This window comes from Rhopalosiphum maidis, chromosome 1 (assembly GCF_003676215.2).
Source record: "Rhopalosiphum maidis isolate BTI-1 chromosome 1, ASM367621v3, whole genome shotgun sequence".
In the NCBI taxonomy this organism is placed as follows: Eukaryota; Metazoa; Arthropoda; class Insecta; order Hemiptera; family Aphididae; genus Rhopalosiphum; species Rhopalosiphum maidis.
The window spans coordinates 14261303-14276613 of record NC_040877.1 but is presented as its reverse complement, the minus strand read 5'-3'; the positions used below and the strand labels follow the sequence as shown (position 1 = coordinate 14276613).

The window sequence follows — 15311 nt, the reverse complement described above, 5'->3', positions numbered from 1 at the left end:
ACACATGGCGGCGTCCCTCTCATCCATTTCAACGCGGTACTGCTTCTTCAGCAATCTAACAAGCCCCCACGACGATACATAGCCGACTGATAATATATAAAGCTTTACGTACTACTGGAACTATCGCGTGGTAGATTAAACGATCGTTAATTCTAAATTTAACGATAATGGATGACTATACCCGACCGCTAGATGCCACTATACTATAATGTTCTATAATACAATCTTCCAATAACAATAATATATTACACATAGGTACCTTTTTATCTCGTTATCAAATTAATGGCATGATGGTCAATTATAATAATTATGGTGGAGTTTACATATTAAAAAAAATGAAACATTCAAACATATGCATAGTATTTGCGTTTAATGTTTAAAGCTGAATAAAATTGACTGAATCATTTCACTTGTATAGTTGTGTGTTAATAAAAAACTTCTATTCTGAATTTTTGATTTTTTTACCAATCATAAATTGATTGAATATTATGCATAATGCCATCAGGCATTAAGACAGAAACTTATATCAAAATGAATTGCGTTGAAATTTCAAAAAAAAAGAAGAAAAAATAAAGGAAAAACAAGAATATAACAAAAAACGTATTAAAAATAATAATATATTATATTCATATATTGTGTATTGCTTATTATTAATAATTTTTAGTAAACAATAATAATTTTTAATTTGTATTATAATTTATAAGTTATAACTAATAATTAGTGCATTTTTTAAAGTCGTAAATTAGGTCATTAGGTGTCATTAAATATTTAAATGTCTCCCAGTTAACTTTATTTTTATACAATGTAAAAAAAATAATACAAATACAATAAGTATTTATTATTGTAAAATATGAGAAAATAAGTTAAAATAATTCTTATACATATAAAACAATAAATGTAAAATTGACTAACATATAAAAATCATCCATTCATCAAAAAGTTTTTTGAAAAATAGTATAATATATTAATAAGCTTAAGTATAATTTTGTAATATATACCTATACAGTTTATACTTTATAGAATACAAATAGTAAAATAAGTGATCATTATTATTACATAAATATTAAAAACGTTAATAATTAAATTACCTTTAAAATTTAATATTATATCTTCTTTTAGATAAACCATAATTTTTTTCATAAAGTTTTGCCATTTATTTCTAGCATTTTTATCTATTTTTAATAATTATGAGGGATGAGCATGAAATAATTTTATAATCATTGACTATTTAATTTGAGAATTTTTATTTTGTCGACTAAAAATTCTTAAAAAATAAATTTGTTATATAATTAAACATGAATTTTTTATAAACTTTCGCGATTAATTTTTACAAAAAATAATAATGTATTGTAAATTTGTAAACCATTACTTATCAACTTTATTTAAAAACAATTAAAATTACTTTTATATCGAAACGGGTATCTGGGCCAAACGGGAAACTGGAAAGGTTAAAATTAATCAAGTCGTATGCATTTTTGTTCATTAGTTTCAAGTTTTCAACAGTGTGCTATTAGTTTTAGACGAAGACTAACTTTTAATCGTGATACTGATTCTAAAGAACAGTTGTTCCAAAGTTAAAAAATATAATAATATATAATAAGTAATAATAATATTATAATATGTATATTATTAATTATTATTTTATTGTAATATTATATTATTACATATTAATAAAAATTTGGTATAAACTAACATTAGAATAAATAGACTGTAGAACATTTGGTTAATTGGAATTTTAGAACAAATAAACGTTGTAATAAATGTACATTTGGATATTTATTGAATTCGAACTAGTTGACTTTAGAGCAATTATCTTATGGAACAAAAAGTAGTGGTCCAATGGTTCTAAATTTCCGATATGTGTTATCAAAAAATGTAGTTAGAACTTAAAAATTTAAAGTACCCTTTAAAATTAAAACACAAGTAATATAAAAAATAAAATACTAATAATATTAATACTATTATTACTACATAGTATATATTGTCTTGTAATTAATAATTACAATTTACAGATATAAATCATAATTTAATTATCAAGACTTTTAGGTTGTAATACACTAGTAAAACATAGACTAAATAGGTAAATTTAAGTTCTCTTATTTGTTTAAATATTACAACATTTAACTACGCTATTTCTTTATTGATGGTAAAACTACATAAATTATTTATGAAGTGTTGTAGTGAATTAAAATTGTATGATATTTGGTTCTTACTATATTTTTCTGGTACATTTTTTGTATTCCTTTTTTATTTCAAATAATAGATCATGATGGAGATGAAGAAACATCAAGAAGATCAGTTTGCTAAATTAGCAGTGTTTCTCAGTGAAACTAAACAACCTTTTATCAATGTTCAAACTTCTCAAATTACTTGTGCAATGGAATTACTCAAACTACTACCAGCTGCACAGGATGCTGTTTTTGAGTATTATGGAAAGTTTTTTGATTATGCTATTTCTACATATTTAAAACAACTTAAAGTTCAGGTATTATGTTTATATTGATTGTAAATAACATTGTAGTTAAATTGTTTAAAACAACAAATATTAATATATATATAAAAAAATTACCCATGGCATAACAACATTGCTGGTATACAATATACTTATAAGAACATTTTCGTATAGCCATCGTGGGTTGAATCGTCAAGTACATCATCTCGACTTGAGCCTCCAATCATACCACCAGAAATCATTGAAAATGTGACCAATATAAGAGATGTTCTTTTGAGGCTAGTTGAAGAAGATCATTTGGTTTGGGCTCCTGTTGTACTACATTGGTCTTATAAGTTGTTAGGTAAGTATTAAATATATAATATTTAATTGATAAAATAATTTTGATCATGAACACAAAATTAAATATAATTATGATTACTTAGGAAAAATATCCAAACACTACAATATGCATGAATTTGCTAGAATGCCTTTGGGAGATATGCTTCGATTTTGGTCCCAGTGTTCAGTTGCTTATATTCTAGTAGATATTAATAACAAAACAATTGCTAAAATGATGAAAGCAGAAGGAGAACGATCAGTTGATTCCATGATAGGTAAGCATTTATAAATTGTTTTTTTAATACATAATAATTATTTTTATATTGAATAATTTAAAATTTAATATTTATTATTTTAGAAACTATGTTAGGGTATAAAAGTTCAAGTTTTGAATGGGTATTAGCTCAAATTGGCGATAGTTTCCCATCATTAGTCATTATGGATATGTTGCTATGTGGTATTAAAGAGATGTGCACTACTAAGAAATTCAAACATGTAAATTATACATATAACTTTAATATTCTATTTTAATGTAATTGATATGTTATAAAATAAAAATTTTTTTTTTGTTCAGACTGAGAAGCTAAATTCATTTATTAGAATTCTTGATCATCTTTCGATAACATACTTTAACAACATAAAAGATGTTGTGTTCGAATTATTCAAGGTTTGTTGACACTAGATTATTGAATTTTAGTATTTAACTTATTTAAACAATAAATTATTTTTATATGTAGCTAAGTCTTGGAGAAGAACACCAAAAAATGACTGTTGAAAATGTTGCTATAGTTCCTTTTCTTTTACACATGGCTATGTGCTCTTCAACATTACTTAAGTCAATGTTATGTGAAAATTTAACTCAAAGTATGTGTTTAATTATTACCTTTTTATAAATAAATATAAGATTATGTATGATTACAAAATTATTAAAATACATTATTGTCAGTAGAATTTATTGTACCAACACAAAATATAATTTTTTGTTCAATGTGTTTTAATTATATAATACTTTCGTAGTTTTGTGCCTTTTGGATCATATTACTACGGTTGATTATTATGTATTCAATAAATTGTTTCAGTCACTCCAGAGGTATTAAATAAATTATTACCATTATATCCACAGTGGAAAAAATATTTTGATGAAAAATGCAGTTTGTTGGATATTATGGTACAAGTATTATTAAATGCTGATCGAGGAATCAAGCATGTGTTAAATTTAATATTTCAATTAATTGATTGTGAAGATCCAAAATTAAAAACTCTAAAAACTGGTGCCCAGACATTATTTGGTATTGATAATTAATATTATATTATTAGTGAATTAATTTTAATCATTATTTGTATTTTATATAAAGAATTGTTTCTTGCTGAACTTGAATATTCACTGAGAACAAACCGCACTACACCTCCCATAGTTAAAGCACTTGTAACAAACTTACATACAGTCAAATTATATTTATTATCAACAAATGTAGATGTTGCTCAGCCAGCTGCAAGGCTCTTAAGTTGTATTGGTTAGTAATGCTAATATAGTTCTAAATGATTGTTCTTAAATTCTTTATACCAAAATGTATTTTATTTTAGCAATTAGGGACCAAGAGTGTTTGTTACCATACATAGCAACAATGTTAATTGAATGTGAAAACAGCACACAACTGGAGACACTAGTCGAAATTCTATCGTTTGGTGTCAACATGGCTCATTTTGATGGTGGCTTAGTTTACGCTCTGGTTAAAACTGATGTTTCTTTGTCTAATGTTTGGAATAACATAAATACTTTACTCAGGTAAATTATAATATAGTTATTGCATCATACCAATGTATTAGTATATCATTTAACTTTTATACAACTAACTTTGGTATTTTCCTGTTAAACAAGAATACCTTGTTTTGTGAATCATCACAATCTTGTTATCTAATGGATATTATTAAGATTGCGGTAGTTGCAATAATAGAGGTAGTCTTGAGTGTTTATCTTATGTAATAGAAAAGTACTCTAACTCTAATTTCAGTTTGGAATCTGATCCACCAGAGGGTATTTCACTATATGGTGTTTCATTAGCTGTAGTCTCTCATTTGGACAAGATTTGCCGATCAATGATTGAATGTTGTCACAGTGGAGATATGCAGAATGCTCATTTATTGTCATCGATATTATCTAAAATTGCTGCAAAGTTATGCATGAAAGAAATGTCTGTACCAAAAGTTTTATATTGTGTAAAAGCAGCTGTATTATATTTCTTCACTTGTCTATTTAAAGAAAAAGGTTTGTTTACAACTTCTTGTGATATGTTATTATTTACATTGTATTATAATGTTATTGCAGATGAGATGTTTAAGCTGAAAGCATGTCTCCGAATGAATAAATTTGTCAATACTGTTAGTTATCGGTCATCAATAGCTAGAACAGCTGCTATGAAATATATTTTGGATGGTGTACTGAAAGAACCATTTTCATTGTTATTTGTCATGCCTGATAATCGACGTAATGATTATATAATTCAGCCGCTTGAAAAAACTTCATTAATGGGATCATTCCTTCAACAGGTATACAATTATAATTTTTTAATTGAATTTTGGTTGTATTATTATTGGTTTTTTTCTATTGTATAAAGGAATACAATTCAATATTTGGTGAAAAAATTGGTATTAAATTTGACAAAGATGAATTGCATCCAAAATATAAAACACCTGTTTTTGATGCTAAAAGTGTACGTTTTAATGAACAGCGTCTTGTTTCATTTTTACGGTCTTGTTATTCGTCTGATGAATGTTATTCATTCGAACCAACATTGGACACAGTAGTATCTTTGGCACTATTAGTTGTTCAGTTTGTATCACCAGATGTAATGTACAATGGTTTGCCCTGGCCTGATGAAGATTTTACAAAAGTAAAATAATTAAAATTGATAGTATTGGATAATAATTAATACCTTTATTTTTCACTTTTTAGGTTACTATAGAAAGAGATGTTCATATTTACCACACAATCACTACTAAACCAATATTATGGACGATACTTGGAATATTGGCTGGTCATCGCCCAGCACTTTGCTATTGTTCAGTTCTGTTACGAGCTGTCTGTGCATGTTTGATAAACCATTGGGGGGCAGTTAACCATACTAAAGGAAAGTCCAAGGACAATCGGCAATTATTAGATGATACTGTGAAACTATTAAACACTATGTCACTAGGTCAACTTTTACCTAAACCTTTAGATGTCTTAGGTGTTATTGTTCCAGAACTCACACCACAACAAGTAAAACATTATTATTAATTATATAATAATATATTATTAAGTTTATTAGTATCATATAAGCATTAATTATTGTTTAAAATCATAGATACTGATAGTATTACGTGATTGCGTTTGGACATACACTAGAGATCATATTCCTGCACCAGCTCTTTTTTTACGAAATAATATTGGCGGTATGTGGAGGGATACAACAGCTGTCATTGTGCCAAAACCATACTCGGATTCTTTAAGGCTCACTATGATTGAAAATATATCACAATTTGGTGATTTATATGCTAGATTATTTACTAATAATAAACAACAACCTACAGAAACGTAATAATTACTATATATCAAACTACTATTTGTGCATTATGTATACCTGTATTATATAAAAGCTTTTTTACTTGTCAATGATTAATAATATTATAACATTTTTATATTGTTACATCTTTCTATAGTGACAACTGTATATAATTATTTAATATAAAAATTTTAGAAAATTATGACTTATATTTGAAAAGGGGTAAAGTAGATAACTGCTTTAGTGTGTGGAGTGTAACTTTTCATTGAGTAAGTTATTGTAATGAAATTGTTAAATTTAAATTCAATAATAAATCATTGTAAGAAAAACAATTCTGAGCGAAGACAATTGGCCAATAGGCTATGTTCCTAATTACATTTTATGGCTTATTAATTATATTGCTACTATATCAATTTATTTTACTATTAGTAATACAGAAGATTAAATTAATTTTTGTCAAAAACATTAATTGTATTTTTAATATTTAACTATATAATAGTATATATTTATATCATTTTTTATTATTACTATTACTATTACAATACTTTTGAGTTCATACCGATTTTCTGTGAATAGCTTTGTGGGATAAATAGGCTTATTACAACTTACAAGAAACCTTGTATTATACCATGTATGATTTTATAGAAAATTCTTATATAAACATTTGGTGAAAAATTCAAGTATAGTAATTTTTATTTTTAATTACAGGAAAATTGATTTTGTTAAATACTGATTTTGTGTAAATATTTTCACTTGTTCAAAAAAATGTTTATTTTTTTATTATTTTAAAAAGCAACTAGAATTTTTAATTTTGATTTCCCAAATATTTTCTTTTCTATCAAAAGATATTGAAATTTTAAATCAAAGCATTTTTTTTTTTTTACTTTAAATTGTTTAGACATATAATTAAAAAAAAACACTTAATTTTAAAATAATTAGATTCATTTTATTCGTTGTTAAATATTGTTTCACCTAACGACCTAGCTACTACCGGGTGTAGTCTCTTTTGCCCAAAATCAACTTTTCCCGTTTTGGCTAAAAATTTTAGTCGACTTAAAATTAAAAGAACGTCATACACGCATGTGTTATCTTCGTCTTACAAATGTAAAACATAGCAAATTTTCGTTTAGCAAAATCAATTTTATGCTGTTAGCTTTAATATTAGATTCAATTTACCTATTATTAAACTCAAAGGTAATAATATTATTTAGGGTATCTCATAGGCTTTTAATTTTGATTGATATCTTAATGTTTACTTAAGTTATAGTTATGTAAAATATTAAAACTTTAAAATGTTTGTAACTCGCTTAAAAATTAAAATATCAATAAAAGCCTATGAGGTGCCCTAGATAATTTTATTATCTTTAGCTTGATAATAGCCAATATGTAAATTGATTCTGCTGAATGCAAATTTGCTGTCTTACATTCGTAAGACAGAGACAACACAGCGGGTATGACGTCCTCTTAAGTAGGCAATAGTTTTTAAATAATACCTATTTGAGTTTCATTTATCGTTATCTAGAGAAAATCACGAGGAGGCTAAATGCTAAATACAATATTTTAGAGACTTGAAATTGCGAATGTTGCGAATTTGCAATCACATTATTTTCATTCTTCCTATATATACCGTTATATCTCGCTATTAAATTAATGATATGATAGTCGATAATTATGACGAAATTTTCATTAATATAGTTACTTTATTACTTATATGACCATTGGCGTTTTCAGGAATTTTCAATGAGGGGGGCTCTGAAAATTTACTAAAATACAAAAGTGGGGGGCTCTGCCCTCACACCCCCCGTAGTCATAATAATTACAAATTTTGTTCTATTTAAAAAAATTATTTATTTATTAGCATCACATTATAATAAAAAGTTTCTAATAGTGTAGGTTATCTTCTTAAAATACTGACTTTAAAAAAAAATAGGACCAGAGTCTCTATGACCACGTAAAGCAAGCCCTTGTCTACCACATAGCATGACACATTCAATAATGGGTATTAGCATCAACCTATTTTGCTTTTCTGTTTTATTCTAAATATTATCAAATTATATTAGAATTAGATCATTAAAGTTTCATATTTATTATATTATTATAGGTAGGTTACCCTGTCATCATCCAAAAGATCAATTATACTTGGTTTATTAGTTAAAAATAGTTTTGAAAAATTTTCACCTTTAATTAAAGATGCTCTATGGTATTCGTGTTTATTGTGATTTTTAAAATACTAAAAAGCAGAAAATACTTTATATTTAGTAGAATTAAAGAAATTATTGATAATAGTTAGGTATAAAATATAAAAAAAAAGTAGGCAAGTGAGTATCACTCTACTGTATAGTAAAGATGCAGAGTAGGTATCATTGTATACGAAAAACGATTCTGAACGGAGATGATTGGACTGTCAATGATTATTAGTAGGATATATTATATTATTAGGTACCTATATTTAAATTGTAATAAATCGTTATTTTACGCGATTTCGTAAAAAATTAAATTTCATACGCTCATAAAAATTTTTCTGTATTGATGCTGGAATGTTTTTTACACTTGATGAAAAACTTAAAGATAACCTTGTATTTGGTTTTTAACCTTAGGTATAAATCACAAAAATTGTATGAATATTCAACTTCTAAATTCCTTGCAAATTTTCACGGATTTGATATATTTCGTAAACATTTGAACTTTAAATGCTTATAAACAAAAATTGTGACCAACGATTTTTTATTTTTTTTTTTATTACCATAAGTATAATTTGTAATAAACCTTGTATTAAATTTTAAAGATTTTTTGGAAAGCCAAATTTTTTTAATCGGTATTTTAAGAAAAAAAATTTAGAAAAATCAAAAATTTCAATGGTTTATAAACAGTTTAAAAAAATTCTAAATGTTTTGAAAATGTAATCGTAATTAGATAACGCTAATGTATTTGGTGTAAATTTCAAGTATTTACAATGATTTGTTTTTGAATTACAGCAAAATCAAAAAATCGATTTTGTCGAAAAGTGGTTATGCGTAAAAATTCCCGTTTTTCCGTTATTTTTTCAGGGTTTTGACGCTTTTAAAAACTACTGCAAATTTTTTACTTTTGACTCCCCCTCCCCTACAAAGTACCAACTAGATGAGTTCTCCTTTTCAAAAAGAGGCTGAAGTCAAAAGTCCAAGCATTATTTCTACTCCAAAACGTGATGACCGACACAAAAATAAAAAAAAAAACACACATCTTTGTGGAATCAATACATTCATCACTCCGTTCAGAGTCTAAAATAGAAAGTGTAACAAAATCATTTAATTCACAATACACAATAAAACCAAATTATTAAATTAAAACGTGTGTTGACAATCGTAGTACTGGTTACTAATGAAGTATTAACTACTATATTATAATCAATAAAATCAATAATCAATTATTAATTTTACTTTTATTCATTATATTAATTTAATCAATAATCGTGATATTTTTGATAAAAAATATCATATTGTGATACGCATATGAAATAATTAAAAAAAAAAATACGGCCAATGGGAGGGGGTTCAAACCCCATGAACCCCCCCGTGAGTACGCCACTGTACATGACGTATAAGTTAGTTGTCGCTAGTAATCAAGTTTCGAGTTTTGACAATTTTATTTTAAAATATTTGCTTAAGTCAATATTTCTTGACATCTTAACTATAGCTATATTGCTTATATTAATAAAAAGAAAGCGACATAAAGGCATAGTGGTTTTTAATAAATATAAGTACAATTTAATTTCGAAAAATGTAAGAACAAATGAAAATATGAAACTTATTGGCGTACTTTACTCATTCAGTCCAATTCTAAAGTGACGAATAAAAAATATATTTTAAACACTGACCAGCTTCACAATTATAATTAACATAAACAAAAAACTGCTGAAAATATTTACGTGACTACATAAAAAAAAAATATTTTAAAAACGTTATTAGAAAACATTTCACTTACTAATAATTTAACCTAAAATAATTTTTAAGTAATTAAAAATCAATATTCAGAAGTAGGCGTAAAATTCACAAACATACAATTTTTTAGTAAAAATTATGGTGTATTAATTATTATTAACAATTTACAAACTATCGACAATTTAATTTTAAAACGACTACAATGGCTTTGATCGAAACGATAAAGGTTGATTTTGGTCCCATTCCTACTTATCATCAAGTGGTATTCATTCTCTTCTCCGTCCTCACCTTTCTTTCACGACAATCACCAGATACAAGGTATTATAGTATTTATTATTTTTACATCTCAATTTGTATTACACTTCAACATGATCATCTCTATTACGACTGTTAATTATAAAGTAGGCAGGGTGTACCTATATATTCGCCATTAGCTGTATAAGGTGTTGCACTAAAATTATAGATGATATAATAATATATCTAATAAATCATTATACAGAATGTGAATTTTATTGAATTATTATTCTAGTAAATTCATGATCATTAACTAAAATAAATAAAGTATATAAATTATAATATTAAATCTAATCGTTTCCAAATAATAAAAATTCAGCTTTCAAAACTCAACAATTTATTTTGAAATTATATTAAAATTATACTTGCCTTTAACCAACCCCTATAAAATTCTGGTGTCGTACCTGCTTATGATTGTAGTATGGGTTTAAGTGGTAGAATACCTAACAGACAATTTCTTAAGTCCACGATACTTATATAATCATCATATTGCATTCGGCGTCGTGATCCAATTTTGTTTGGATCAATCCTATTTTTAAATACTTATAATATAATACACGTTCTCCCGCCACAATTTTCTCGTATAATGGCGTTCCATATATTTCTATTTATAAATGTATGTCTAGATGCGATATGCACCGTGTTCGTACGTTCTAGTAAGCCGCAACCATCTGCACTACCACCATGGTTAAACAATTGATTAAGGTAAGAGAACACGAGATTTATAATATTATTGTGTTTATTAAAACAAAGTAGTTATAGCCGTATAATAGGTATCATCTATATCTCGTTACCTTGCTGACACCATACCGAATAGAAAACGCCGCCTACCTAAATAAGATTATTTTATAAGCTCTTGTGTGTCGTTCGTAAAATACTTCCATATAAATTTTCGCCATACTCAGATTAAATCAATTAATCCTCAAAAAGCCATGAACGGCATGAACCCCTATCTGAGATTCTTATTTTAACTTTTTTTTTTATTAACATACAGTTATACCTACCTAGTAATACCTAGTTATAACTTATAGTTTATACCTTGGTATACATAAGGTTATACTTATAAGGAGAGTATGACTGTACGTGAGACAATACCAACAAGCCAAATATTTCAAATCGTCTGCACAATAATATTTGTATGGAGTGATTTTTTGGACATGGCTGAATTGTGATTTTTTAAATATTTTTTTATTCTTTAGTGTAATATGACTCCAATTTTTTAACTAATTTTCGTTTAAAATTTGGTCAATTGTTTCGGAAACGACATCAGGCCAAATCGAAATTTAAACAAATATAGGTAGTTTTCGATTCCGCGAAGTTTGGTCTCTTTGTATTCTTAAAATATTTCAAAGGACATTTTATATTTGCGGCTTAAACGCTTGAACCCCATAAAAAGATGTTAGAATATTTTAGAAGTGTATACCTCTCGATAGGTGATTATAAAAATCGAGATTCGAATAATTGCAAATGCGGTTAAAAAGTCATTATTTTGTCACCCACGATTAATATCGTCGTGGTTATACTTAGGTGGCGGAAGACCCTACGGTCGGTAGATATGTGGCCGCCAACGTGGACTTGGCCGCGTGGCAAGTGGCGCTGGTCGAGCGGCCGCTGATTCGTGGCCCATCGCAGGTCACCGGGCCCGTATGTCTGGGATGCCTGAAATCGATTACCGCCGACTCGGCGGTGATGTGCGAACGGTGTGGTTGGCCGATGTGCTCGGACAGCAAGTGTTCGGACGACGAATGGCACAAGGCCGAATGTGACTGGACCGTGTTGCGGAGGAAACAGAAGGTGAGTATGGGATATTATACGTGATGTGTAGGACACGTTTTATACTGTCGGTGGGATTAGGTAAAACAGCAGAAATTCACCGTTCTGAATTAGAAATAAATTCATCAACAACATCTTTACGTTTTTCTATTTTGTATATAGTATGCCTATAGCCTATGTGTTAATACGATTGAAGATCCGTTTAAAAATAAATTTAAATATTTTTTAGTTTTTACGACTAAAAAACGTGCGGAACAATAATAGTAGATAACAATCAGCAAATAACACATAAAGAAGCGCGTACGTGTAAGCTGTAAAAAGAAAACGGTGTGAATCGCATATTATATCTGTATATGAGTTATTATATCATAATAATTATCACGAAAAAATCTATGCTATATCATCATGACAATATCATACGTACAATCACTATTCTGCGATATCTCAAGATTTTGACAACCTCTTGGAACGTGCGCCCGAAGCCAATGCCCCCGCGGGTATTCCAACGCCTCTAAAATATGTCTCTGTCAATATACGTGTAAACTGTCCCGCTGTAGGTGGAGATCAAAGACTTCACGAATCCGCATCCCAGCTATCAGTCGATCACGGTGATCCGGTGCCTGTACCAGAAGCACAACAACCCGGAAGTCTGGGCCAAGTTGACCAAACTGGAATCACACTGCGCCAGTCGTCGCGGCGGGTCCAAATACGAGGCGGACCGCGTATGGATTGCGGACTACTTGCGTAGGTTTTTCAAACTGGACCCGGAAGAGTGGCCGGTCGAAGAGATACTACGGGTGTGCGGGATCGTGCAGGTCAACGGGCACGAAGTGCCTCTCACCGATCCTCCGTACGTGGCCATCTACGACACAGGATCGATGCTGGAGCACAGCTGTGTGCCTAACTGCTCCAAGACGTTCACGCGCGACGGTCATCTGTTGATCAGGACCGCGGCCGCGGCCGTCGAGAGTGGCGGACACCTGTCCATATCGTACACGGATGTACTTTGGGGCACCGCGCAGCGGCTTGCCCATCTCGCTGACACGAAGTTCTTCGTCTGCAAGTGTCCCAGGTGTTCCGACCCCACGGAACTCGGAACGTACTTTAGCGGAGTCAAGTGCGCAACTGAGTGAGTTTATTTATAACCGATCTAATAACCCAACATTCGTCGGATTGATAATACTTATATGGTATACATACATATACATTATAATACATTGTAATCGATACATAGAGGGTTTATAAATTATTGCAGAACACTAGCTTATCCTGCACGGCGTTGCATGGACAAATTAAATGACCGTAGGTTTACACCTTCTTAAACTCTATTAAATGTAAGCGACACAGGTTTTTAACATCGTTATTTAGGTTATTTTTTTACCAAAATAATGAAATACAGGTCTAAAATACCAATCACATTTTAATTTCTATGACCAGTGGGCATTGGGCAATCTTATAAAAACAAATTTTTTTATTTGTTTTTTGTAAGTCGACGAATAAATAATGAATATATTACAGTTATTACAAAATAAATCATGTGTAAGCCTTTCTTTAAGATTCAAAATTTTAAAACGTGGTTTCTAGGTGCTCATTCTCTTGTATACGATTACTTATATATGCACTAAATTTCAGAACCACGAGTGTAATGACTTGACTTCTGATTGTTTAAAGTTTAAACACACACTATCATATAGGTAAACAAATAAGCGCTAACTAAATAACTGAAAAATGATAAATATTTTAAAAAACATCACCATGATAAACAATTATGTGTAAAATACGATTTAAATAAGATCATTTTCTTTTGCTATCGATAATATTATGTATGTGATATGTATATATAAATAAGTATCTGTATACTTTTTAAGCGATTGTATCGTTAATATGTAAAATATATCATGGGCATTACAAGCATATAATATATTATAAGCATTTGCCTTTTCAGGGACTGTATGGGCTACGCGTTGCCAAATGTACATCCGTCTACCGACGACCCGTTCGACGTCGAATGGTCATGCAACTTTTGCTCCACGGTTGCAGATCCGAACCAGATCGAACTCACGCTGTCCCACGTGGGCCGAGATATGGCAGCGATGAACCGCCGCGACCCGAATCATTGTTGTATGTTTCTTGACCACTACGTATCGGCCGGAAACTTGCACCCCAACCACTATTACTTCACTGAAGTCCGTCTGAATCTGGCGCAACTCTACGGGCAGCTGGAAGGGCATCCACTGGACACGCTGTCCACGGAACAACTAAGTCACAAGCGAGAACTGTGTCTAAAAGTCTTGAAAGTAGCGGACGTGTTGTTTCCTGGTGAGATTTGAAAATTGTTTTTAAGTACTATTATAGGTTGTATATATCGTTGTTGTACAAGAGTAGAAAGTATAAGTACAAGTAAAAGAATAATTTTTTTAAGTATATATATATATATATATATATATTATAAGTATCTGCTTATTAATCAGTATTATTGTTTTTGAATCGATAGCCGAATGCCGAATACGGGGCGCCCTGATGTTCGAGTTGCACGCCATAATGGCAGAAGACGCCAGGAGATCCCAGCAAGACACCAATGTCGTAATGGAGGCTCTATTGGTGAGTTTTTGTGCGAGTTCGGGTTTTGACCACGCGCGATTTATAATAAATTATTATGCATAGGTCATACTACATATAATGTATATTAATATTAAATATCATATAGTCTTAATGTATTTATTTTTTCTACAGAGGTCCAAGTTTTATCTGGAACAAGCTGACAATTTGTTGAAATACGAACCCAAAGAATTACCCGAAGGTCAAATGGCTGCCCAGTGCAAACAAAATGCGATAGATTTGGACTTATTGCTAAAAAAATTACACGAATCGATTGGCAGTGTACCCATGTAATGATTGTTTTTTGAAGATTTTTAAAGAGACTTTTTTAAACATCAAAATTGCATGATATTATTGTAAATTCAACATAAATAATATTATTTATTATTATATTTATAATTGATTATTCGA

The 15311-nt window shown here is 29.3% G+C and overlaps 2 protein-coding genes across 4 annotated transcripts; both read left to right on the top strand.

Moving 5' to 3' along the window:
• Positions 1–1940: 1940 nt before the first annotated feature.
• On the top strand, positions 1941–6780 carry LOC113547779 (integrator complex subunit 5). 3 transcript variants are annotated; one of them, XM_026948270.1, is made up of 15 exons: positions 1941–2080; positions 2264–2485; positions 2627–2795; positions 2878–3048; positions 3132–3268; positions 3348–3440; positions 3511–3637; positions 3853–4062; positions 4129–4287; positions 4358–4559; positions 4786–5039; positions 5100–5320; positions 5389–5664; positions 5727–6032; positions 6118–6351. In XM_026948270.1, exons 2-15 carry the CDS (start codon positions 2267–2269, stop codon positions 6349–6351), a joined length of 2778 nt encoding a protein of 925 aa, XP_026804071.1. In that variant the 5' UTR covers positions 1941–2080; positions 2264–2266. The 3 variants fall into 3 exon arrangements, with proteins under 3 accessions (XP_026804071.1, XP_026804072.1, XP_026804073.1); XM_026948271.1 differs by having other exon boundaries at positions 2071–2193; XM_026948272.1 differs by lacking the exon at positions 1941–2080 and having other exon boundaries at positions 2267–2485; positions 6118–6780.
• Positions 6781–11213: 4433 nt separating this feature from the next.
• LOC113549192 (SET domain-containing protein SmydA-8-like) lies at positions 11214–15286 on the top strand. Its single transcript, XM_026950376.1, has 6 exons — positions 11214–11234; positions 12057–12323; positions 12860–13431; positions 14248–14621; positions 14797–14903; positions 15036–15286. The coding sequence occupies exons 1-6, from the start codon at positions 11214–11216 to the stop codon at positions 15192–15194; spliced, it is 1500 nt and encodes a 499-aa protein (XP_026806177.1). The 3' UTR covers positions 15195–15286.
• The last annotated feature ends 25 nt before the right edge of the window (positions 15287–15311 follow it).

Bases quoted from the DNA above. Each gene is read 5' to 3' on its own strand.
- LOC113547779 (XM_026948272.1), top strand. From the start codon at position 2,267: ATGATGGAGATGAAGAAACATCAAGAAGATCAGTTTGCTAAATTAGCA. The intron at 2,486-2,626 runs GTATTATGTTTA...ATTTTCGTATAG, and splicing joins TAAAACAACTTAAAGTTCAG to CCATCGTGGGTTGAATCGTC. The intron at 3,441-3,510 runs GTTTGTTGACAC...TTTTATATGTAG, and splicing joins TTGTGTTCGAATTATTCAAG to CTAAGTCTTGGAGAAGAACA.
- LOC113549192 (XM_026950376.1), top strand. From the start codon at position 11,214: ATGGTTAAACAATTGATTAAG. The intron at 11,235-12,056 runs GTAAGAGAACAC...GGTTATACTTAG, and splicing joins TGGTTAAACAATTGATTAAG to GTGGCGGAAGACCCTACGGT. The intron at 12,324-12,859 runs GTGAGTATGGGA...GTCCCGCTGTAG, and splicing joins TGTTGCGGAGGAAACAGAAG to GTGGAGATCAAAGACTTCAC.